At 39.3% G+C, this 26,897-nt stretch overlaps 1 protein-coding gene and 1 pseudogene across 3 annotated transcripts in view; one reads left to right on the forward strand and one right to left on the reverse strand.

The window, feature by feature from the left end:
• Positions 1-26,897, reverse strand: part of ASB3 (ankyrin repeat and SOCS box containing 3) — a 123,110-nt gene that overhangs the window by 38,028 nt on the left and 58,185 nt on the right. For all 3 annotated transcript variants that reach the window (XM_027555268.1, XM_027555269.1, XM_027555270.1), the window contains exons 4-6: positions 4,907-5,019; positions 4,177-4,312; positions 1,433-1,610 (exon numbers count right to left, since the gene is read on the reverse strand). In XM_027555268.1, the coding sequence (XP_027411069.1) occupies positions 1,433-1,610; positions 4,177-4,312; positions 4,907-5,019 (427 nt within the window). The remainder of the gene's footprint in view (positions 1-1,432; positions 1,611-4,176; positions 4,313-4,906; positions 5,020-26,897) is intronic.
• On the forward strand, positions 16,298-17,388 carry LOC113901202 (annotated as a pseudogene).

A 26,897-nucleotide genomic window follows, 5' to 3' on the forward strand; every position in this document is an offset into this window, starting at 1 on the left:
TAGATTTATGATTAAATAAAATACCAAGAGTTAAGAAAAACATCAAATTTTTAAACCTAAGTATTTTGCTAAAATAAAGAACCTGTCGAGTGTCTCTTACATGTAAAAAATGTGTTAAAAATGTTTAAGTGAGTTGGAAAAAATATACTCTTCAGTTCAGTTCAGTAGCTCAGTCGTGTCCGACTCTTTGCAACCCCATGGATTGCAGCATGCCAGGCCTTCCTGTCCATGACCAAACTCTTCAACAAGGCACAAACAAAGATTACAAATATGTTTAAGAAAACCGTAAAATACCATGACACCTAGTGGCATAATAACCTAATTACAGCATCTGCTTTTCTACTATACAAACATATTAAATACTAAAGACAAGACCATTTCACTATTACTTTTTAAATTAAATAATACTAACAATAGCTTGGAGAAGGCAATGGCAACCCATTCCAGTACTCTTGCCTGGAAAATCCCATGGATGGAAGAGCCTGCTAGGCTGCAGTCCATGGGGTCGCTAAGAGTCAGACACGACTGAGCGACTTCACTTTCACTTTCCACTTTCATGCATTGGAGAAGGAAATGGCAACCCACTCCAGTGTTCTTGCCTGGAGAATCCCATGGACGGAGAAGCCTGGTGGGCTGCAGTCCATGGGGTCGCACAGAGTCGGACACGACTGAAGCGACGCAGCAACAACAGCAATAGCAACAACAATAGCTATAAAAATTACTACTGCAGTAATAAGACTCTAAAAACTTTAAATATATACTTTTAAAAACTGTTTGGTACCAATCTATATTAAGATAGGCTGCCATATTCTCAAGGTAAAACCAGGTTTAATAATTTCTAAGATTCTTAGAACTCCCAATTTCAGGGAGTTTCAACTTTCTTTAAGTCTCTCTCTCCCCAAAAATTTCATTTGAGTTTCTGGCTAGGGAAGAAGAATAACAGGGGCAGAATAAAGAACCAGGTTGAATTTGAAATCAGACAAAGAGAAGTCCAGTCAAAGGGTTCAAGATGTGGAGGACTGCCTAGACCCCACGAAAAAGAACTCCAACAGAGATCACAAATCCAAAACCTTTCTGGGGTCAGGGAGGTAATATAAGTACATTGAATAAAGTCATCAGATCAGTACCTCAAGATGTCTAGGATAAAACTGGAAAGGAGTGGAAGAGTAGCTTAAGCAAGTCAGAGGGAAGATTTAACACCCTGAGACAGTCTCCTGGGCCATTCTGCCTCACTCTAAGAAAGTGCAAGACTAAGAACTTCAGGGGATGGCATGGGAGACAGATGCGGGGGTGGACCTAACCATTAAGCAAATCAGTAGAGAAGGGAATATCAAAGATTATGCCTGGAGGTAAAGGGTCTGGTCCAGAAGATCTAATTTCTTACTAGCTCTGAATTATGAGACCATTTTTACTTTTCATTTTTAGCACTTACTTTGTATGGCCCATCTGTGCAGCTGCATGTATAGGTAGCTGCCAATTGTCCTCATTACAGTAAAGATCAGGATCTGCCCCACTGGAGAGCAAAAGCTCCACACATTCTGTGTGGCCCTCTTGAGCAGCAATGAACAAGGGAGTAGCTTTGTCCAAGGCTTGACAATTGACATCTGCACCTAAAATAAAACATTTAACATATAACCCTCTTTAATGCAAAAATAAAAGAAGACAAGCAACCAACAATTCAAAGCAGCTGCCTTAAAAGGGCTTTCATAGTACAACAGATTGTCCTCCTTAATGGATACTGTTGTTGAAACATTAATTTTCAATTTCTTATTGGTAATCATTTAAATTGTTTTTGCTTTTATGTTAACAAGAAAAAAAAGATTAATATTTTAGAATTCATTTTTAAGCTAAAATATGAATTTTACCCTATGAAGGATTCATTTCATTCTAATCCTTCCTCCAACAAACACTCTGAGGGTCTAATAAGCAATCATTTTAAAAAAAAAATGCAAATCATCAAATACGGATAACATTTCTGATCATTATTGAAAGAATAAGAAAAAAAATCTAAATTATCAGACTTTATAGATGCCACTAATTGATTCAGGCTGAGTCATAAAAAAAAATCCCAGCAGAAATGATATACACAGGGGCTATAACTTTAAACTAATGTTGACTATACTCTCTATTACATTCCTTTTCTTCATGACCAGTGTGTGATGAACAGAGCCCACAATAAAAGGAAAAGGCTCTATTTAAATGGGTTTCTACGCTGAATTTTTAAGCATAAATCTAATCAATTATTTAGAAGCAAACGTATAAAGATGTGAAAAAGTTTAGTGACCTCAATTTCTGTGAAGGTTTCAAAAATAGCAGACTTCCTCAAACTTTTCTCATTGACAAATAATGTGCTAAGTATGCTAAGTATGTGTGTGTTAATACATGACCATGAAAATGTTTAAATTTCTGGAATACACCTCAGTGGAAAAATCATCATCCTCAAGGGGGAAGACAATTTTTTATTTAAAAGGAGGTTTCATAAATACACCTTGAATAAACCAAAGCCCTGACATGGGTTAAGAACAATGCAAAATACAAATGGTAAGTCAGAATTCACGGAAGGGTCAGAAATTCCAACTGGGTATTCAACACGTCTAGATACATTGAATCTTCTTGACTTGTACAAGGTGGATGCCTCACCTACTGTCATCATTAGAAAGAAATGAACACTATAGCTGAGGAAAGATTAAGTCAAAAAAGAAACCTACTTAACTTTCGTTTTTAAGCAATATTTTGTTTTGATTGACAATTTTAATGTATAAGAATAAGGAACCAGTCTTTGTAAAATTTCAGATAAAAAAAGTTGGATAATGAGGAAGAATTCACTGAAAGTCATTTTAAAGAGTTAGAAACATGTATAGTTACATTATAAACATACCTATATACCTTTCCAACTTGCTGTTCATAACTATTCAGAGAGGACAAAAAAAAAAAAAAAACAGGTGCTTAGTGTTCCAGGAGACAGGCTTAGCATGAGGAGAGAGTAACTAACCTGCAATTTAACCTATTTCATTCTAAGTATTACACACTAATAATTGGAATTTTAGGGACTGGAAGTCATAAAATGCATCATGACAGTCTGTGGGAAGGTACAGCACAGAAGAAGGAAGATGAGAAATCAAAGTCCTGTGTCCGAGTCCCGATTCCACCAGTGAATAGCTTCTATTGTAGATCTTTGGCACGTCACTTAAACAGCTCAGAGTCTGGGATTCTTAATACAACAACAAAACACATGCTTGAATAAATGATTTTAGGGATTATCTCAACTCCAAAGATTTACAGACCTGATATTTGTAACATATCTTAATTTTACACTTAACGAATGCTTGTTTCTCTTGCTTACTATGTCAACTTGAGTATTTCAAGGTTTATAAGGAGAAAGCAGAAATAAGAAAATATGTGCTCTAAATAAACTTCGTTTTGGTAATTTATTAAAAGTTTAGATATTATAGAAGATATGTGAAAAGCCTAGGTATTAAAAAAACATTGTGTGGTGGCAAATCTGGTGTCTCTCCCATCTGCTCTTGACTACCCATGTTTTGTCAGGTTAGCACTGTGCGCACAGCAATGGTGTCAGAAGAACTGAAGAGCCCTTATATAACAAATGTTTCTGGTCACAGAAATTTCACAGAGTAATAAGCATGCCACCTTAACACCATCTTCTCTGACAGTGCTGAATATGTAATGGTTGTCACTGAAAAACTTTTAAGCAGGTTTATGTTGCTATTTATTAACATAATAGTGTAAACAGGCTTTGAAATAAACCCACTTAAATATCACACAATTAACCAAAATACACAAGTCAGAGGGTTAATGTACAAAATAGCTATCTAAAAGATTAATTAAAACTGTATTAGTCATGTACCCGAGAAAGTTGGAACCGTTCAAGTAGCTATAATGAAGGACAGCCCCATCATTCAACTTGCCAATAAACCTGCTTTAGCAATAGATCATTAAGAGGTTCTCCTGAGGTAAGTTAGTAGTTGCGCATTGTATCATGTTAGTTAATAGAGACTTAGTAACCAGGCTTACAAATTAACTTGTACGTACTCTTATTTACCACTAACATAAAACAATAAATTTCAGAATCTGATTTATATTTAGTTAAGAATTACTCTTCCTAGGAAGAAACAGCATTAAACTCATGATCGTAATAGTGCAAAGGATCAGTCTTACCCGATGATATAAGTATGCTCAAGCTTTCTAGCTTGCCATACTGAGCAGCCACAAATAAAGGTGTGATTCCAAAGTCATCCTGGCATTCCTTGTTTGCTCCTTTTTTAAGAAGCAATTTTATGATCTCAGCATTTCCCTAAGGCACAGATTCATATTTTAAATAAGACAAAACAAAAAAAATAGAAGATATCTCTTTTTTTATTATTGTGTGTATATGTGCTTTTTATCCTCACTAAAGGAAAACTCTTTTTTTAAAGTGTTTTGGGCAATGGGAAGAAAGTGTTAATCATTATTCTGTACCTTAAGCTAGCCCATTAAACATAAACAGATAAAACAACGATCTCTAGGAATTAGAATCCTTATAAAATCCTGCAAAATTAGTTTGCAAGCCCAAGTACTAAGGTGTTATCACAGTTATCTAAACAAAGTGCTATAAATATAATAAGCCATTGCTCACTATCAATTTATATATCCCAAATATTCTGATGGCCTCTTAACTATGCTATCAACATTTGAAAAACTTACATAATCCCTGCAGCCCAAAGCTGCTAGAACTACTAGAGCAGCAGGCTTATTCAGAATGATCATTACCATTTAGACTGCCTTTCTGTACTGCATGAACCACCATAAATCACAGGCAAGTAGGAAGCAAAGACTGTATAGAATTGTCATTTTAAAAGGGTAAAACACACAATTTACATGGAAATGAAATAATAAATGCAGAGTTTACCTGAAAACTAGCCTGGTGCAAGGCGTTCCATCCACACATAGAATGGGATCCATTAACATTTGCTCCATATCGAAGCAGCAGCCTTAACACATCTATCTGTCCATTTTCAACAGCTGCAACACAGCAGTTAAAAAAAACTATCATCAGTAAAAAGGCACGTTTGTACGACTGGGCACTTTGGTGATGTTTCCATCATTTATTCACCCAGAACTCACAATACTGTGAACATTCCTATCAACAAATCAAAACATATGTGTACTCCTTGTTCAAGTATAAAACATTTATCACAATTATCTCAACCCAAATCCATTAATATATATACTCTTTTGGGACACACACAAAATTATTGTCAATTGTATCTTAAAAGATATAGAGGAAATGGAAGCAAGAGGCAAATATTTATTCTCTCTGATAATGGAGACAATATGTTTCTATTTTGTTAAAAATGTAACTGGAAGGGGCATGGGATGAACAGGTAAGAAGAAACAGCATCAGTCTGGAGAAACAGTCTCAAAAGAATTGGAACCTTGGCTACTATTACCATTTCATCACAAATGACAAGAGTAACTGACAAGCAAACTGAAAGCATAATACTCCAAGTCTGTACTTTATTAGATATTTTTAGCATAATAAACAACAATCTTTGTTACAATGATGTTCTTTTATTAACCAATGAAAATTTAGTAGAACTCTGCTTATTTGAACTAAAAGGGGACTCCAGACAAACTTAGGAGTGTTGTTAAAGAAATGCATATTATTTCACTACAGTAAATGAAACGAATAACTCCCAAGTTGCCACTACAATAGATTATTTGAAGGAAGAGTTTGCATGCCTATAGAGACCTAAAATCACTGCAGATGGTGACTGCAGCCATGAAATTAAAAGACATTTACTCCTTGGAAGAAAAGTTATGACCAACCTAGATAGCACATTGAAAAGCAGAGACATTACTTTGCCAACAAAGATCCGCCTAGTCAAGGCTCTGGTTTTTCCAGTGGGCATGTATGGATGTGAGAGTTGGACGGTGAAGAAAGGTGAGTGGCAAAAAATTGATGCTTTTGAACTGTGGTGTTGGAGAAGACTCTTGAGAGTCCCTTGGACTGCAAGGAGATCCAACCAGTCCATTCTGAAGGAGATCAGCCCTGGGATTTCTTTGGAAGGAATGATGCTAAGACTGAAACTCCAGTACTTTGGCCACCTCATGCAAAGAGTTGATTCATTGGAAAAGACTCTGATGCTGGGAGGGATTGGGGGCAGGAGGAGAAGGGGACGACAGAGGACAAGACGGCTGGATGGCATCACTGACTCAATGAACGTGAGTCTGAGTGAACTCCAGGAGTTGGTGATGGACAGGGAAGCCTGGCGTGCTGCAATTCATGGGGTTGCAGAGTCGGACACGACTGAGCGACTGAACTGAACAGAACTGAACTGAACCCTACCTAATGAGGATGGACATAGGTATAATGCTATTAACTTGATACAACAAACAGTGGGGCTGAACTTTAACAGTATTATCCACCACAATATTTTGTTAAATTCTGGAGGAGTTAATGAAAAAATAGAATGCCAGAAGATAGTTGGACATTAACAAAATAAGTACACACACACACCATTAGCAAATTATGTACACTGTGAATTCTGTAGGTATCAGGCTATTACACTAACTTTTTAGAACTGTAACTGTGAAGAAATATCAGTACCTACAAGGATAGCAGAGATGTATAAAGGAAGCTCTGATTTCTGTGCCTGATGATGGGAAACGTGTTTTGAAAAACAAGATTTTTAATTTCATTTCAAGCATACAGTTATTCTGTATCTTCTACTGTTGTAGGAGGCAAGAAGTTAGAATCAACAAGTCTCAGTCAAAAGTTAAAAAGGCACTAGACACTCGGGCAAAGGACCACACTTGAAAAATGGTAATATAGATGAAACAATGGGAAGATAAAATCCTTAAATTTCCCTCATGAGGATAAAGTTCTTTAAGCAAGAATTCTCTTATACTGGAAGGTTTCAGATATTCAAACACCTTGGTTGAGATAGTATCACTGAAGTAGTTTAACCTAACTTCTCTTATTTCTAAGTGAATATTCAAGGACATTTTATCAGGCAAAGAATGACAGTTTTTCAAGCTAAGTTATTTTTCTATAATCAATTAAAATCAACCTATTTTGGGGTGGAGGTCAGGATAGAAAGGAAGTAAATTTGTTTCATATCCAATTCATACATCATTATCAGTGACTGCTGGCAAAAATCACTCTACAGTCAAGACCCTGAGTTGAATATTATCAGGTTGTCAGTGGTGATATATGAAACAGAGTGAAAATAAGATTGTTTCCATGAATTAGGCTGGCCTTCTAAAAATGAAAGTCAAAAAAAATTTTGTTTTATTAAATACAGTACAGAAGTCAGACAGAAAAATTTTAGTATCATAAATACACTAAGATATCTGATTTCTGTATGTCTAGTGAAAAAATTTCTCAGTGGCAAAGTAGTATTTTTATACCTTTGGCTAATTATCTCAAAACAAAGCAACTGGTTAACTAATAGGTAATAATTAAAAAATAGTGGTTTAGAAAAGTGTATTTAGAGCTTACACCCTACTGAGACAGGCTGAGACCTAAGACCCGCTATCATGCTTGCACCTGGACAAACATCTCCTCCAGCAACAATAGCAATAGATTGTGTGGTACTAAAAAGAACTGTATGCGTGCATAGATGGAGCAAATTCTGGACAAAAGAGACTAAAAAACCCAAATGCCACTTCTGAAGAGCCTAGAGCAAAAGGGGGTCGGGGGCAAAAGTAGGGTACTGTGCAGGCCCCCTGCACACAACACCACATAAGACGCTGGCAAGCTACCTAAGCCACTCCTCTGGCCCAAACTCTCCTCACTCTCCTACCCACATCCCACATAAGGAACAAGCTCGCCCCCACTCAGGAAATGAGCAAGGGAATCTGCTGTTTGTTCTCACTCCCACTGCTATAGCAGGGGCTCCAATAAAGCCTTGCTTGAATTTCTAGTCTGGCCTCTGATCAATTTCTATTGGTTAAGGAGGCCAAGAACCCTGGCTGGTAACACTACCATCAAAGCCTCTCCTTTGGAAGAACTGAGTAACTTCTTATTCTTATATAACAAGTTAACAAACTGGAGGGGCAATGGGAACCATTCCATGACCAAGTGTATTATGCTTCAGTAAAAGTTAATTTAAAAAAATACCCAAACTTGAACTTAATATTTGTTCCTCCTTATCATAAGGAAACTATGCTTCTTGAGGAGAGAAACTGGGTCTCCTTCCCCTTACGTGCTCAAGGCCAATCTCAGACAGAAGACCAACAACAAATAAGCATTGACTAGGTGAATGAAACATAAATATCTAAAATAAAATGAGATTTTCTCTTTTTAAGAATTCATTCCTCTCCAAACAGAACAGGTTTCAGAACTGTATTTCTTGATATGACAATATAACGGCACTAAACGAGCCATTGTAACAGTAGAAAACAGAGAACAACTTTTTCTAGTATTAAACCATAGGCAAAAGACTGTGACTCCTAAAGAAAGGGAAGGAAATACATGAGGTGAGATCCATGATGACCCCAGCCATCTGCCTGGGGACATTTCTAGATTATGGGGCAGTGAGCTAAAGTCCAGGCATAAAAAGAATAAGGTTGAAGAAAGAATACTCCAAGAACAGGAAACAGCCCAGAAGAGTGCAGCAGTCCACTGAGCTGAGGAAGAGATCAGAGTTTAAGCAGTTGAAATTGGTGGGGCAAAGCCCAAAAGAAAAGAGAACTGTGCAGAGGGGAAGTCCCACTGTGGAAGTCTGCAAAGAATCCTTCCTGAGGTTCGGGTTACACATGTACAAGGAAGATGAATTTTACCAGAGAACTGCTAAAGAGTTAAGAGTGGAACAGACAACCAGAAGACAAACAGTGCTGAGGGGCAGTGGAACTTCTAGGAGTTCTGGCCCGCTCAGAGTGGTGAAACCACATGGCTTGCTACTTCAATACCTCATTAACACTCCGGGCATCTACCTAAGAAATCCAAAAGGCAGAGCCCTCGGAATAAAGACCACATCTAAGACTAAGCACTACTCTAGACCTTCTCTGCTGCGGCTGCTACTGCTGCTAAGTCCCTTCAGTCATGTCCGACTCTGTGCGACCCCATAGACGGCAGCCCACCAGTCTCCCCCGTCCCTGGGATTCTCCAGGCAAGAACACTGGAGCAGGTTGCCATTTCCTTCTCCCATGCATGAAAGTGAAAAGTGAAAAGTGAAAATGAAGTCGTTCAGTCGTGTCTGACTCTTAGCGACCCCATGGACTGCAGCCTACCAGGCTCCTCCATCTATGGGATTTTCCAGATCTTCTCTAACAAAACCTAAAATAAGCTCTGATCAGAATGCAGGCAGAGGATGGGAGTTGAGTCCTCCTGGAGGTCAGACCTGGAAAATATGATCTCAACAGAGCATAAAACCAAATCTAAACATATTTAAGGTGATAAGCCAATAAATAATCTATTATTTAAAAAAAGAAAAAAATCATTATTTCTCAGAGGATAACAAAATTCAAGTCTCTATGAAATACTATCCACAATGTCCAGTATACAAGTCAGAAAGTAGTTAGGAGAAACTAACCCCAAGACGGTCCAGATTCTGGATTGAATAGATTAACTAAAGCAGCTACTATAAAAATATATTAATATCTATGGTACACAGAGAGCCTAGAGAGAGAATCTGAGCAGAGGGAAAAAACTTTAAAAAAAAAAAAAAAAGAACCAAATGGAAATTCTAGAACTGAAAAAACAAATAGATGTGCTTGAAAGAGCAGAGATAGTAGAAGAGTTGATGATCTTGAAGACATTAATATAAATCATCCAATCTAAAGAAATGAGAGAGGAAAAAAAAACACTAAAGGAAAACCAACCGTATATCAGGGCCCTGTGCACAACATCAAACAGTGCACCATACATTAGCTGGAGTCCCAAAAGGAGAAAAGAATAAGAATCAGGCACCAAAAAAACATAGTTGAAGAAATAATGCCTGAAATTTTACAAAATTTGATTTTAAAAACAAAAACAAAAGCCATATTCACTTACAGATCCCAGAAAATCAGCAAACCAGTGTTTTGGAAGTAGTCACTGTACTTAAGACTTCACATTACATGTAAGTTAAGGATGATTATATACACATACTTGACAGCTCTGTGGAAGAATTTAAATGATTATAAAAGGGGGTGCAAACAACAAGCCAATGAAATCAACTTAGCTATAATAATAGTTAATTTTTTTCCAGGGCTCTTCAGTTCAGTTCAGTTCATTCACTCAGTCATGTCCCACTCTTTGCAACCCCATGAACTGCAGCACGCCAGACCTTCCTGTCCATCAACAACTCCTGGAGTTTACCCAAAATCATGTCCGTTGTGTCGGTGATATTATGCAACCATCTCATCCTCTGTTGTCCAGCATCAGGGTCTTTTCAAATGAGTCAGTTCTTGGCATCTGGTAACCAAAGTATTGAAGTTTCAGCTTCAGCATCAGTCCTTCCAATGAATGTTCAGGACTGATTTCCTTTAGGATGGACTGGTTAGATCTCCTTGCAGTCCAAGGGACTCTCAAGAGTCTTCTCCAACACCACAGTTCAAAAGCATCAATTCTTCGGGGCTCAGCTTTCTTTATATTCTAACTCTCACATACATACATGACTACTGGAAAAATCATAGCCTTGACTAGATGGAACTTTGTTGAGAAAAGTCTTTGCTTTTTAATATGCTCTCTAGGTTGGGAGAAGGCAATGGCAACCCACTCCAGTACTCTTGCCTGGAAAATCCCATGGACGGAGGAGCCTGGTGGGCTGCAGTCCATGGCGTGGCTAAGAGTCGGACACAACTGAGTGACTTCACTTTCACTTTTCACTTTCATCCACTGGAGAAGGAAATGGTAACCCACTCCAGTGTTCTTGCCTGGTGAATCTCAGGGACAGGGGAGCCTGGTGGGCTGTGGTCTATGGGGTCACACAGAGTCAGACACTACTGAAGCAACTTAGCAGCAGCAGCAGCAGGTTGGTCATAACTTTCCTTCCAAGGAGTCTTATTTCATGGCTGCAATCACCATCTGCAGTGATTTTGGAGCCCAAAAATATAAAGTCTGATACTGTTTCCACTGTTTCTCCATCTATTTCCCATGAAGTGATGGGACCAGATGCCATGATCTTAGTTTTCTGAATGTTGAGTTTAAAGCCAACTTTTTCACTCTCCTCTTTCTCGTTCATCAAGAGGCTCTTTAGTTCTTCTTCACTTTCTGCCATAAGGGTGGTGTCATCTGCATATCTGAGGTTATTGATATTTCTCCCTGCAATCTTGATTCCAGCTTGTGCTTCATCTAGCCCAGCGTTTCTCATGATGTACTCTGCATAGAAGTTAAATAAGCAGGGTGACAACATACAGCCTTGACGTATTCCTTTTCCTATTTGGAACCAGTCTGTTGTTCCATGTCCAGTTCTAACAGTTGCTTCCTGACCTGCCTACAGGTTTCTTAAGAGGCAGGTCAGGTGGTCTGGTATTCTCATTTCTTTCAGAATTTTCCACAATTTATTGTGATCCACACAGTCAAAGGCTTTGGCATAGTCAATAAAGCAGAAATAGATGTTTTTCTGGAACTCTCTTGTTTTTTCAATAATCCAACAGATGTTGGCAATGTGATCTCTCATTCCTCTGCCTTTTCTAAATCCAGCTTGAACATGTGGAAGTTCACGGTTCATGTATTGCTGAAGCCTGGAGAATTTCGAGGATTACTTTACTAGTGTGTGAGATGAGTGCAACTGTGCGGTAGTTTGAGCATTCTTTGGCATTGCCTTTCTTTGGGATTGGAATGAAAACTGACCTTTTCCAATCCAGGGCTCTTATTTGCATTCAAAAGAAAACTGACCATTTTACCACGTCCTTTAAGACTCAGCAATAGTCAAATTAATCCAATCGTTCAACCGTGTCAAAGACAGTACTAAGCACAAGAGGCATAGAAAGCAATCAACCTACAAAGCAGTTGCCTTCATGGAACTTCTATTCTAGCGGGACTGATAATAAGTAAGCACACGGATAAAATAAGTTCTGACAAAAGTAACTGTGAAATTATTTTTTGAAAAAAAAGTGAAACTAACCAGGTAAAGTAACAGGCAGTAACTGAGTTTAAGAATGCTATGGTCTGATCTCGGAAGCTAAGCAGGGTCGGATCTGGTTAGTACTTGGTTGGGAGAATGCCACGGTAGAAAATGGGACAGACATCATCTCTTTGAAACAGAAACTTCTGAACAGAGAAATGAGAGAAGAAGCAGTAAGCATGCAAAAAAGTGGAAGGCGAGTACTCCAAACAGGAAATAGGAAGTATAAAGGCAGTGAGATAGAAGAGCTGAGTATGCGTAAGGAATAATAAGATGGTCAGGAGAGGAAATAAAGCAACAAAGGTACAAAGAAGTCAAATTTTGTAAGCCCTGAAAAAAGTTAGGTGTTTTTGCTTTTTTTTTTTTTAAGGAAAAATGAATTTGTAGAAACTTCTAGGAGCACAGCTCATCACCTGCTTGTTCAGAACATAAATCTTGAGGAGTTGAGTGATCTGCCCAATGTCACAGAGCTAATGTCTATCAGACTGGAGACCAAGCTTCCCAGCTATTAGTTAGGACTCCCTCAACTAGTCCCGGTAATATTAAAAAGAATAGGAGTCAGCAAACTTTCTGTAAAGAGCCAGAAAATATAGACAGTCCTCAACTTAAGATGGTTCAGCAACGATTTTTTGACTTTTACAATGATGTAAAAGGGAGACACATTCAGAAGAAACTGCACTTTGAATTTTGATATTTTCCTGGGCTAGCAACATGTGGTATGACCATCTCTCACAACACTGGACAGTGGCAGCAAGCTGCAGCTCCCCATCAGACAGCCACCAAATCATGAGGATAAACAAATGACACACTCACAACCATTCTGTTTTTCACTTTCAGTATAGTTTCAATAAGTTACATGAGATATTTAACACTTTATTATAACATAAGCTTTGTGTAAGATGTTTGTGCCTAATGTAAGGCACAATGTAGGCTAATGAACGTGTTATGAGCACATTTAAGGTAGGCTAGACTAGGCGATGACGTCCGGTAGGCTAGATGTATTAAGTGGATTTTTAACTTACAACATTTTAAGCTTACAGTGGGTTTACTGGGATGTAACCCTTTCCTAAGTTGAGGAAGATCTGAATTCTATTTCATCTAGCTTCTCTGGTTCAACATTATATTTATAAGATTTGTCAGTATTATTGCCTCCAGTTGCCAATCACTCCTTTTTGTTGCTGTATACCATTTCATTGTGTAAACAGAACACAATTTATTTACCTGTTCTATTGCTGGTAGATGCTATTTGGATAGCTTTCTGTCTGGGGCTGTTAAAGAGTGTGCAACAATAAGAATATTCTAGTACATGTCACTTTTAGTGAACACTGATACACATTACTTTTGCATATATTCCTAAGGACGGAATTGTTGGGACAGAAGATATGTATATATTTAGCTTTAGTAAATTCTTCCAAACAGTTTCTCTAAGTGGCTAAAACAAATTCACACTCCCACCAGCAATCTATCTTCCAGTTGCTCCACATCCTCATAAGCACTTCAATCTTTTCTTTTTTAGCCATTCTGGTAGATGTGTAATGTTTACTCTTACCTTAAGCATCAGTCACCTTAAATTCTCTTTGAAAGTTGTCGAGATATGAATAAATAAACAAAATATAACACTGTCTTTGTTCTGAGTTCCTTTGGGACTCATTAACTTGGGTACAAGTCAAGTCATGTTAACTGTAAACTAAAATTTCAAATCCTGACATTGGGGTTACAGAAGAAACAATTTGATAATAGCTATAACTGGCTGACAGTACACAGGAGTTCACTATATTATGTTCTCTTTTCAAATACATTTTAAATGCTTCACAATAAAAGTTTTTAGTATTTTTCACTAGCTCATGGCCCCACCTGCATTATATGGAAACTGCATTACCTAACAAATTCTACCCCAACAAAGACTTCTAGTCTCCTAAACCTCTCATCTTCTGCTCTGAGACACCTTCCTAGTGGTTCACAGTTGTAAAGGCCATTTGAAGTTTATAACTGGCACAGTGCCAACGAGAATGTCACCCAGGCCATAGGCTTATCTCCCAATTCTGAATATGCAAGATGCCAAAGTACTGCTGGTTTCCCTGCAGTCCTACTGTATAGGCAACATGCTATGTACCTGAGCACCCGTGGAAAAGATGCCCTGTACCCTAACCTTCAACATGTTCTGTCCCTAAGCCTCCTACAGTGTAGGGCCACTAATAACCCTGTGCCTCTCAGAGCTGCTCACAGAAACATATCCTTCACCTTCTGCTTTCAGCTCCTTTCACTACAGGGCTCAAATATGAATTCCAGGCTGTTCTTCAATACCCATGTTTCCCAAAAGCCCCCCTACCTCCCGGTCACGCAAATAAAAATCCCCACCTGAAAACCATTAATTCTACCCCCAAATTTGCCATCTACTGGTTCATGCTCACACAAATGCTCAGATGTCTCAAACATATCGAATTATAATTTAGGATCATAATGGTGTCCTAACTCTAATGGAAAGAACACAGACTGTGTAGTCAGGCACTCTGCCCAGCTACGAGCAAGTTATTTCCTCATTCACACTTATAAAATAGGACTAATCTACTTACCTAGGGGTTTTTATTTTGACTAAATAATTAATATAAGTAAATATAGTAAGTGCTCAATAAATGTTCCTTCTTTCCCTCCCTCAGTCCCCTTACCCACTTCCTGATAAACTACTGGTCAACTTCTCTTCCTAACACTGTACAAATAGGATACTCAGAAGGTTATTAGCTTTTCAATCATGAGGAATTAGGCCATAATTATACCTCAATTATACAGACCTCTGATTAAACTTCTCTTACTGGTCACCAACACTCCATGTACCCTAAGGTCAGTCTGTCCCCTTTGCAGAATCAGTCCTTCTGACCAACAACCCAATTAACTGCAGCAAACATCACCAGCACTACAGGAACCGCATATTCAGGTCCCCTTCAAAATGAGAGTGCAGACTCTGAGGTTTCCCCAATTTACTGTCCAAATTATTTCCTCCATGATAATCACCCACAAATCAGCTTTATTAGTTTAATAAATGCTTATGTTTAACTTTCCTCCTCCACAGCCATAACTGATCTTACAAACATATACACTATTTCCCATTCAAAAAAGGAATTCAAAGCCCATAATCCTTTCTTTCCATGGTCACCTCCTCTATGAACAGTCATTCACTTGCCTGATTTTTCTCTCTTTCAAAAAACGGAACTGGGTCTACAGGTAGGCAGATGTTTATTAACACAGAACCTTTATGCTTTTTTTTTGTCCTTCCACTTCCTGTCAAAGTTTTCACAGACCTAAAGACACTTCTTTAGATGGTTTGGAGCGTAAGTCTGATAATCACCTAATCAACTGAGAATAATGAGGGAAATTCAGTTGCAATTTCTACCATCCCACTGATAAGCAAAGTTGACAGGATAAGTTGGTGTTTTCTTTGTTCCCTTACCTCTCTACATGGGACCCACCTAGTACTACATGCTATGGCAAAAAGGACCAACATTCCGAAGACAGAAGAGGACTATAGCTCATTTAAGGATGTACAAAGAGCTACACTCTCCAATGCAGAAGCCAGCAGCCATATGTGGCTACTTATATCTGATTAAAATAAAATGAAAATTTGAATACGTCAATCAAACTAGCCTCATGGAAACTGTTCAAGATCCACACTAGGCTAGTGATTGGACAGTACAAATTTAGGACACTTTCAAGAGTTACTGTACTGTCAAACTCAGCACATTTTTTAGCCTTAAGAATTGTTGCAAGCTCACTGAGCGTTTTCTGTTGTTCGGAAGAAAGTCCACTGCCTATAAGTGCAAGAGGCCCATCCCGATGCTGACCAGTGTTTACTACTGAGCAATGGCTGGTTGATGATGATTCCTTCTTCTCCAGTAGCAGCAACAGCGATTTCATATTTTTACTGCCTGCATAATCCACAGGCTGCAGACCAAATATGTTGACTGCCTCCCTGGAGCCTCCAAGGCAAGTAACAGCTTGACAATGTGCACATGCCCCTTCTTCACTGCGTCATGAAGAGGTGAGTCATTCTGAAACCCAGTGGTGCTCACCAACGCCTTGTGCTGGAGCAGCAATTCCACCACCTTCAGGTGGTCATGATTGCAGGCTTTGTGCAATGGTGTCCATCTGGCATGGTCTTTAACATTTGGGTCGCTTCCACTTTGTAAGAAGTATTCAACAGAAGGGATGTCACCCTTAATTGAAGCAATATGGAGCAAAGTCTCTCCTCGATGATTTCTCTTCACAGCTGTAAGGCTAATGGGCTACAGCTTTGTTGCTGAGGGACTACACATCATTCGTCTGTAACTTGGACTGTTCAGTGTAGAAGGCAGCATACCTGGTGAAAGGCTAACGGATTCATCCAATACAGTACGGCTTTTCCTCCTTAACGTGTCACCAACTTTGTTTGAAGGTGGTGAAGAACAGCCAGGCAATGGCATGTTTTCTGAGAGCACTGTTTGCTTAACAGAGTTTCCACCAGTGCTCTGACTGCTGCTTCTGCATCTCTTAGAAACAGGACTGGAAATTCTGTTGTGATGCCCACACTTCCCATTACAACCTAATGGCAAGGATTTCTTGGACAGAAGATAGTTTGCAGAGACTGTCTTTTCAGGAGTCACTACTTCATTCTTGCTCTCAATTTCTGGAGATTGCAAGGATTCTTAAGGCTAAAAAATGTGCTGAGTTTGACAGTACAGTAACTCATATCATTATTCCTGGTGATACAGTTCAAAGCACCCTGAAATGTATGCTTAGAATTCTCAGTGGATGCTGGATCCTAAAATTTGAATGGGTGAAAGCATGTCTACCAAGCAAAGAATGTCAACAGGAAAAAAAGTATGAAATTCCTGAAGGACCACAGAAAAGCAGGTTCAACAGAGAACAGCTGTTGCCAAAGCTGTTTGATGGATGTTACTTCTATTTTGGGGGAACCTTCAAACACTATCCAAAGGACAACCTTTTTAAGCTTGTCGCAGCCAGTGGGGGCCAGATCCTCATTAGAAAGCCCAAGCCAGACAGTGACATGACTCAAACCATCAATACAGTCGCGTACCATGCCAAACCTGATTCTGATCAGCGCTTCTGCACACAGTATATCATCTATGAGGACTTGTCTAATCATCGCCCAGAAAGGGTTCGGCACGGCAAAGTCTGGATGGCTCCTTCCAGCTGGTATATAGATTGTGTGATGTCCTTTGAGTTGCTCCCTCTTGACAACTGAACTCACACAGTGTGATAACCTAGTGATTGCACTGTTTTCATCAGTCACATTTTTACAAATAGGTAGACTCATTCATCGGAGAAGGTGATGGCACCCCACTCCAGTACTCTTGCCTGGAGAGTCCCATGGATGGAGGAGCCTGGTGGGCTGCAATCCATGGGGTCGCGAAGAGTTGGACACGTCTGAGAGACTTCACTTTCACTTTTCACTTTCATGCATTGGGTTGGAGAAGGAAATGGCAACCCACTCCAGTGTTCTTGCCTGGAGAATCCCAGGGACGGGAGAGGCTGGTGGGCTGCTGTTCATGGGGTCACACAGAGTCAGACATGACTGAAGTGACTTAGCAGCATCAGTAGCGGCAAGTTCCACAGGACAGCTTTGGTCTACATTTTAGAATTTAACTGAACTGAATTTAACCTAGAATACTAGGCATATCTACCTCCAAAATACATGCCTGGCAATGAGGACAGGGGGCCAGGCCATTAGTTGTGGTTCCTATGGTTTGAGACAGGTGTTCCAGGAGAGAAAGGAAATGAGTAATTCTGGAACCTGGAAAAGTACTGTGGATTCTCAAAGAGAAAAAGAAAGTAGAATCATAGGATCTGATATTACACTGTCATCCAACAGGGACCAAAGTTCAAGGATAAAGAATAAAGATGAAATAAAACATCTCATTTTGAAGACAGAGCTCAGAGTGCCTGGGGTACACAGAGAGAGGGGAGAAAGGCTTTCCTTTCTTCAATCCAAACAGATTTTGTCTATAAGACTCTAGCTGAGACAGCAGAAAAGAAAAACCAGAAGCTCTGAGGACAGGGACACTGCTCTTCCCACAACAGGTCAGACTACTGTGCTGAAGAAACTATACAAACTGAAGTCTAAGAAAGCAAAAATGATATGAGAACATCATTTCCTGCAATAAGTTCTAGGGAGACATTTATACTGTTGAAGAAACAAGTTTTTCCATTTCCTATATTTAAGAGGGGAAAAAGAAGTAATCTGGGATAACATAACCTGAATATCAAATATTGTTGAAAAGAAGAAATCAAGGAAATGGAAGCATCCGCACATGAAACTTCTAACCAAAATCAAAACTCAGCTGAGGCATGGAGCACACTGAGTGCAGTCACAAGGCCCACACAAAGATTTCATGAACACCTGGATTCAACACAGGATTCTCATCTGGGAGAAACAGGGTAAGAAATAAAGAGCTACACAAAATATAAGTAATAAATCTAGGAATAAGAAACTCAAACTAAAAATAGTAAGCAATGATCATTATTTAATGCAGCATTCATTAAAGAATAAATTTCTAAAGGAAGGACTTTTAAAAATGTGATTATCCTACTGAATGTTCTTTTGGAAAAATGCCTAAAGTGACACTGTGTTCTAAGGAACTCCTGCAGACAAGTTCTGTCGAAACGCAAAAATTGTAGTGAGCTGAGTTTTACATCTACAAGCTAGAAATATACTCTTTCATCTTGAGACTCAGATTTTGACCACAATTCTACTGAGAAATATCATGATCAGTAAGGCTGTATAGATATGCAGATGACACCACCCTTATGGCAGAAAGTGAAGAGGAACTAAAAAGCCTCTTGATGAAAGTGAAAGAGGAGAATGAAAAAGTTGGCTTAAAGCTCAACATTCAGAAAACTAAGATCATGGCAAATGGTCCCATCACTTCATGGCAAATAGATGGGGAAACAGTGGAAACAGAGACTTTATTTTGGGGGGCTCCAAAATCACTGCAGATGGTGACTGCAGCCATGAAATTAAAAGACACTTACACCTTGGAAGAAAAGTTATGACCAACCTAGATACCATATTCAAAAGCAGAGACACTACTTTGCCAACAAAGGTCTGTCTAGTCAAGGCTATGGTTTTTCCTGTGGTCATGTATGGATGTGAGAGTTGGACTGTGAAGAAAGCTGAGCGCCTAAGAATTGATGCTTGTGAACTGTGGTGTTGGAGAAGACTCTTGAGAGTCCCTTGGACTGCAAGGAGATCCAACCAGTCCATTCTGAAGGAGATCAGTCCTGGGATTTCTTTGGAAGGAATGATGCTAAAGCTGAAACTCCAGTACTTTGGCCACCTCATGCGAAGAGCTGACTTACTGGAAAAGACTCTGATGCTGGGAGGGATTGGGGGCAGGAGGAGACGAGGACGACAGAGGATGAGATGGCTGGATGGTATCACTGACTCAATGGACGTGAGTCTGAGTGAACTCTGGGAGTTGGTGATGAACAGGGAGGCCTGGCGTGCTGAGATTCATGGGGTCGCAAAGAGTCAGACACGACTGAGCGACTGAACTGAACTGAACTGAAGCATGTATAGAACAGTTTAACCACAGGCTGGACATCTCCTCCACTTATAGCAAGAAGTTGGTGATTTCTGAGGGGTCTCAGAGATTACCTATATATTGTATTAGTACATTTGATTTATACATGAATTTTTAACTGCATCTACACTCTGAAGTTCTGCATCTATTCTCCATTATGCACTTCATTTTTCTATACAATTCAACAATAAAATATTTTTCATTGCTTATCTAATTTGTGCAAACCTTTTCCCTATCTCTTTCACAAAGCACAAAAGAATATTTGCAACAATTTTATCTACTGTGTATCTCTCTGGTCCTGTGATTACACTGACATCTGGTGGCACCAGAAAAGAATCTAGACAGCAATGAAAAATAAATTTTTTTCCACTGTTGTGAATTCATCCTACGAATTCTATGACCTCAGATTTTATGTTTTTCTAAGATTACCTATTCCTAGGACAGTAAAGTACTATACTAACTTCACTGATGGCACATGTTAGTTTCAAACTTTCACTTTAATAAAGTGTGGCAAAGATGGAAAATTATTTCAAAAATGTCACTGGGTAAGCTGGACTACCCACAGGTATTTATCTCATAATTAAATTTTATAATCAGAATGGGATAACCAACAAAACCTTACTGTATAGCACATGGAACTCTGCTCAATGTTATGTGCCAGCCTGGATGGGAGTGGGGGTTTAAGGGAGAATGGAATCATATATTCATATGGCTGAGTCCCTTCACCATTCACAAAACTATCACAACATTGTTAATTGGCTATACTCCAATACAAAATATTTGCAGTGTTAAAAAAGAATTAAATTCAAATATAAAAAATAAAGTTGGAGAAGCAAAAAAATAAATAAATTTTATAATCAGAACAGTTAAAGTAAGTCTTTCCCATTAAAGATATATACATAGTTTCAAGCACTGTTCCTATATATTCAAATATATTTCTATAATGTGTCTTGGCCCTGAAGCTTTAGTCTGAGAAGTGAAAAGGAAAGTCGCACAGTCGTGTCTGACTTCTTTGCAACCCCATGGACTATAGTCCATGGAATTCTCCAGGCCAGAATACTGGGTAGCGTTCCCCTTCTCCAGGGGATCTTCCCAACCCAGGGATTGAACCTAGGTCTCCTGCATTGCAGGTGAATTCTTTACCAGCTGAGCTACCAGGGAAGCCCACTGATCTCTTACTGGGCCTAATTTAAGTTAAACTTTATCATGCTGCTGCTGCTGCTAAGTCGCTTCAGTCATGTCCGACTCTGTGCGACCCCATAGACGGCAGCCCAGCAGGCTCCCTCATCCCTGGGATTCTCCAGGCAAGAACACTGGAGTGGGTTGCCATTTCCTTCTCCAATGCATGAAGGTGAGAAGTGAAAGTGAAGTTGCTCAGTTGTGTCCGACTCTTAGCAACCCCATGGACTGCAGCCTACCAGGCTCCTCTGTCCATGGGATTTTCCAGGCAAGAGTACTGGAGTGGGGTGCCATTGCCTTCTCCAAACTTTATCATAGGTATACATTTATAGGAAAAAACAGTACACACATGGTTTGTGTGTGTATAATCTGAGGTTTCCAGCATCCACTGGTGATCTTGGAACAATATATGCTCCACAGATAAGGGAGAACTACTAAATTGACATAAAATTAAAAAACAAACAAAACTAACCCAGGGTTCAAACCCAAGTCTCCCACATTGCAGGTGGATTCTTTACCAGCTGAACCACAAGAGGAGCCAATCTTTAGTCTAAAATGTAGTATTTTATTGCTTAGAAAATATTTTTCTAAAGTTATAATGAAAAGTTCACTTCTTATAAAGGACCTGGTGTCTCCCAATAACTAACAATCTTAAAAATGTATACTGATGGGAAAAACCATGACCTCATGGACAAAGTTTATTATATTAGGAATATATTAATAACAAAGCTTATGAAAAGTACCTAATTCCATGATATGTCTCTATTTCTGATACAGAGAAGTCAAATGGGCAATTAGACAACAGAGACCATATCCAGAAAAGCACATCTTTCAATCACTTGGAAGTCTTAGGAGACAAAAACTAAAATTCTACTGTTTTATTATTTCTCCACATGCCTCCCCACCAACAGAGCTGAGAGAAACATTTTAGACAGCACATCTTTAAATTTACATATTCATCCAGAATTATAACAGTGAATTCTACAACTCTTTATAATTATCCAATTCACACTCCTGAAATTCTCATAAAGCAGTATCCTCCTTACAGAAGCCACCTCTGCATATCTCTCCACAGTATGGCTTAGAGAAATAAATCACTACACTGAGGAGTCCCTAGCAAAGAAAAAGTATATGGCAAAACATCCCTCATCCCAAGGACTCCTAATTATAGAGAAGCAACACTTTTATTTCAGCCATGCTAACCAGTGATGTTCATTACACAATTGGCCAGTGGCAATAATAATCATAAATAAAGGAACAACTGCATTAACTATGTAATGATTCCACCTAACAGCCACACATCCATACTGTACAGCAGTGCTACTCAATACTGTTCACAGCCTGTTGATCTACCAACTGTTATCAGTCCTCAACAAAATGAGAAATTTTTACCAGAATATAAATCAATTATGTCCTTAAAACATATTGTTTAGTTCAGCTGACATTTTTCTTGAAAGAAAACTATTTTGATGAAGGAAGTTGCACAAATGTAAATCACTGATTTACATTATGGCTCAAGCCCCTTATCAACAGACTGACATTTTTGAGTAGCACTGCTCTATGGTATCTAAAGAGAACAGAGATTGCATTGTAGGAGCAGGATGGGGTGAGGAATGGCTCATTTAAGTCTATTTCTACCATATACTGGAATATTAAACTATACATACTACTGACATCAAGAATTTTTGTCTTACTTTAAAAATATGGGCCTCCAATTTTAATACTGTGGATAAAGTAGTTCCCCTTACTCTTCTTAGAAAGCATTAAAGAGCAATTAATCCAAAATCAGCAAAGAAAATAAGAAATAAAAACACATTCTGCATTTTTAGCAAAACTACAAATCCCACTAAAACTTCAGATCAAAAATAGGTAGGAGCTTTCAAAACAGAGGTTAATCGTGGGTCCTTGTGGGACGAAGGGCAGAAAGTGTCAACTGCACCTCTCACAAGCAGCCAGCAAAGTAAACTTCTCAGAGGTGAGATGGAGACTCCCTCTGAGGGGCAAAACATAAATGTCCAGCAGAGGGATAAGATTCATGAACTGGAAGAAAGAATACATATGGACAGAGTTGAAATCTCAAAGTCAGAAGAGCTGGGTCTAAATAAGGAATAACACAAACATGCTACACTTGCAGGACTAGTTTGTCTGGGCTAGCACGAAGTGAAGCTGCCTTGCAAAACCCCCACAGCTGCCTAATTCAACTAATCAGTGAAAGATAATGAATTCACTCATTGGAAAAGTTCAGTTCAGTTCACTTCACTTCAGTCACTCAGTCATGTCCGACTCTTTGCGACCCCATGGACTTCAGCACACCAGGCCTTCCTGTCCATCACCAACTCCCGGAGTTTACCCCAAATCACGTCCATTGAGTCAGTAATGCCATCTAACCATCTCATCCTCTGTCGTCCCCTTCTCCACCCGCCTTCAATCTTTCCCAGCATCAGGGTCCTTTCAAATGAGTCAGCTCTTTGCATCAAGTGGCCAAAGTATTGGAACTTTAGCTTCAGCATCAGTCCTTCCAATGAATATTCAGGACTAATTTCCTTTAGGATGGACTGGTTGGATCTCCTTGCAGTTCAAGGGACTCTCAAGAGTCTTCTCCAACACCACAGTTCAAAAGCATCAATTCTTCGGTGCTCAGCTTTCTTTATAGTCCAACTCTCACATCCATACATGACTACTGGAAAAACCATAGCCTTAACTAGACAGACCTTTGTTGACAAAGTAATGTCTCTGCTTTCTAATATGCTGTCTAGTTTGATCATAACTTTTCTTACAAGGAGGAAGCATTTTTTAATTTCATGGCTGCAGTCACCATCTGCAGTGATTTTGGAGTCCAAAAAAATAAAGTCTGACACTGTTTCCACTGTTTCCCCATCTATTTGTCATGAAGTGATGGGACCAGATGCCATTATCTTAGTTTTCTGAATGTTGAGCTTTAAGCCAACTTTTCACTCTCTTCCTTCACTTTCATCAACAGGCTCTTTAGTTCTTCTTTGTGAGTGGTATCATCTGCATATCTGAGGTTATTGATATTTCTCCCAGGATTCTTGATTCCAGCTTGTGCTTCATCTAGCCCAGCGTTTATCATGATGTACTCTGCATATAAGTTAAATAAACAGGGTGACAATATACAGCCTTGACACATTCAGAACCAGTCTGTTGTTCCATGTCCAGTTCTAACTGTTGCTTCCTGACCTGCATACAGGTTTCACAAGAGGCAGGTCAGGTGGTCTGGTATTCCCATCTCTTTAAGAATTTTCCACAGTTCCTCGTGATCCACATAGTCAAAGGCATTGGCATAGTCAACAAAGCAGAAATAGATGTTTTTCTGGAACTCTCTAGCTTTTTCAATGATCCACTGGATATTGGCAATATGATCTCTGGTTCCTTTGCCTTTTCTAAAACGACCATGATGCTTTTGGGAAAGCATTGAGGGCAGTAGGAGAAGGGGACAAAAGAGGATGAGAAGGATGGATGGTATTATTGACTCAATGGACATGAGTCTGAGCGAACTCTGGGAGATAGTGAAGGACAGGAAAGCCTGGTGTGCTACAGTCCATGAGATCACAAAGAGTCAAACATGACTGAGGAACTGAACAACAAATGAATTCACACCCAAAAACCATGCTGCTGCTGTTGCTGCTAAGTCACATCAGTCATGTCCGACTCTGTGCAACCCCATAGACAGCAGCCCACCAGGCTCCCCCGTCCCTGGGATTCTTCAGGCAAGAACACTGGAGTGGGTTGCCATTTCCTTCTCCAATGCATGAAAGTGAAAAGTGAAAGTGAAGTCACTCAGTTGTGTCCGATTTTTAGTGACCCCATGGACTGCATCCTAACAGGCTCCTCCATCCATGGGATCTTCCAGGCATGAGTAATGGAGTGGGTCACCAGCGCCTTCTCTGAAAACCATGAGTCAAAAGGAAAATTAGCCAGTGTGGAATGTGGCTCAAGCTCTGTCCTGTTGAAAATCTCCTAAAACAAAGGTGAAACCTAGGCAAAAATCTCACATTTCCAGATAAGTTATCACAAAGGAACAAGCACACATCTATTAAAGACACCAAAAAGGGGGAAGAAAGTTATGGGGAAAACTATTGGTAGACCAAAAAAACAGCAAAAACACAAAACTCTTATTATAAAAATACTGCCAGAAAATGAATGAAAACTGTGGCTAAACCTTTTGCTGTAAATTTTAAGAGGAAAAAAATGAAGCTGGTGTAAAAAGGCACAATTGGAGATCAGTAGAGAAATAACTCCAGAAAGAAAGAAGAGATGGAGCCAAAGCAAAAACAACACCCAGTTGTGAATGAGACTGGTGATGGAAGCAGGATCCGATGTTGTAAAGAGCAATATTGCATAGGAACCTGGAATGTTAGGTGCACGAATCAAGGCAAATTGGAAATAGTCAAACAGGAGATGTCAAGAGTGAACGTCAACATTTTAGGAATCAGCAAACTAAACTGGACTGGAATGGGTGAATTTAACTCAGATGACCATTATGACCATTACTACTGTGGGCAACAGACCCTTAGAAGAAATGGAGTAGCCATCACAGTCAACAAGAGTCTGAAATGCAGTACTTGGATGCAATCTCAAAAACGACAGAATGATGTCTGTTCGTTTCCAAGGCAAACCATTTAATATCACAGTGATCCAAGTCTATGCCCCAACCAGTAACACTGAAGAAGCTGAAGCTGAATGGTTCTATGAAGACCTACAAGACCTTCTAGAACTAATACCCCAAAAAGATGTCCTTTTCATTATAGGGGACTGGAATGCAAAAGTAGGAAGTCAAGAAACACCTGGAGTAACAGGCTAATGTGGCCTTGGAGTACAGAATGAAGCAGGGAAAAGCCTAATAGAGTTGTGCCACTGGTCATAGCAAACACCCTCTTCCAACAACACAAGAGAAGACTCTACACATGGACATCACCAGAAGGTCAATACAAAAACCAGACTATTTATATTCTTTGCAGCCAAAGATGGAGAAGCTCTATACGGGCAGCAAAAATGAGACCAGAAGCTGACTATGGCTCAGATCATGAACTCCTTATTACCAAATTCAGACTTAAATTGAAGCAAGCAGGGAAAACCACTAGACCATTCAGGTATGACCCAAATCAAATTCCTTACAATTATACAGTAGAAGTGAGAAATATATTAGAGAGACTAGATCTGATAGAGTGCCTGATGAACTATGGACGGACGTTCATGACATTGTACAGGAGACAGGGATCAAGACCATCCCAAGAAAAGGAAATCCAAAAAAAGCAAAATGGCTGTCTGAGGAGGCCTTACAAATAGCTGTGAAAAGAAGAGAAGCAAAAAGCAAAGATAAGATAGGAGATAAGGAAAGATATACCCATTTGAATGCAGAGTTCCAAAGAATAGCAAGAAGAGATAAGAAAGCCTTCCTCAGTGATCAATGCAAAGAAATAGAGGAAAATAATAGAATGGGAAAGACTGGAAATCTCTTTAAGAAAATAAGACATACCAAGGGGACATTTCATGCAAAGATGGGCTCAATAAGGATAGAAATGGTATGGACCTAACAGAAGCAGAAGATATTAAGAAGAAGTGACAAGAATACACAGAAAAACTACACAAAAAAGATCTTTACAACCCAGATAATCATGATGGTTTGATCACTCACCTAGAGCCAGACATCCTGGAATGTGAAGTCAAGTGGGCCTTAGGAAGCATCACTACGAACAAAGCTAGTGGAGGTGATGGAATTCAGGTTGAGCTATTTCAAATCCTAAAAGATGAAGCTGTGAACGTGCTGCACTCAATATGCCAGCAAATCTGGAAAACTCAGCAGTGGCCACAGGACTGGAAAAGGTTAATTTTCATTCCAATACCAAAGAAAGGCAATGCCAAAGAATGCTCAAACTACTGCAAAATTACACTCATCTCACACGCTAGTAAAGTAATGCTCAAAATTCTCCAAGCGAGGCTTCAATAATACGTGAACTGTGAATTTCCAGATGTTCAAGCTGGTTTTAGAAAAGGCAGAGGAACCAGATTTCAAATTGCCAACATCTGATGGAGCAATGAAAAAGCAAGAGAGTTCCAGTAAAACATCTAC

This window comes from Bos indicus x Bos taurus, chromosome 11, assembly GCF_003369695.1.
Source record: "Bos indicus x Bos taurus breed Angus x Brahman F1 hybrid chromosome 11, Bos_hybrid_MaternalHap_v2.0, whole genome shotgun sequence".
NCBI classification, from domain to species: Eukaryota; Metazoa; Chordata; class Mammalia; order Artiodactyla; family Bovidae; genus Bos; species Bos indicus x Bos taurus.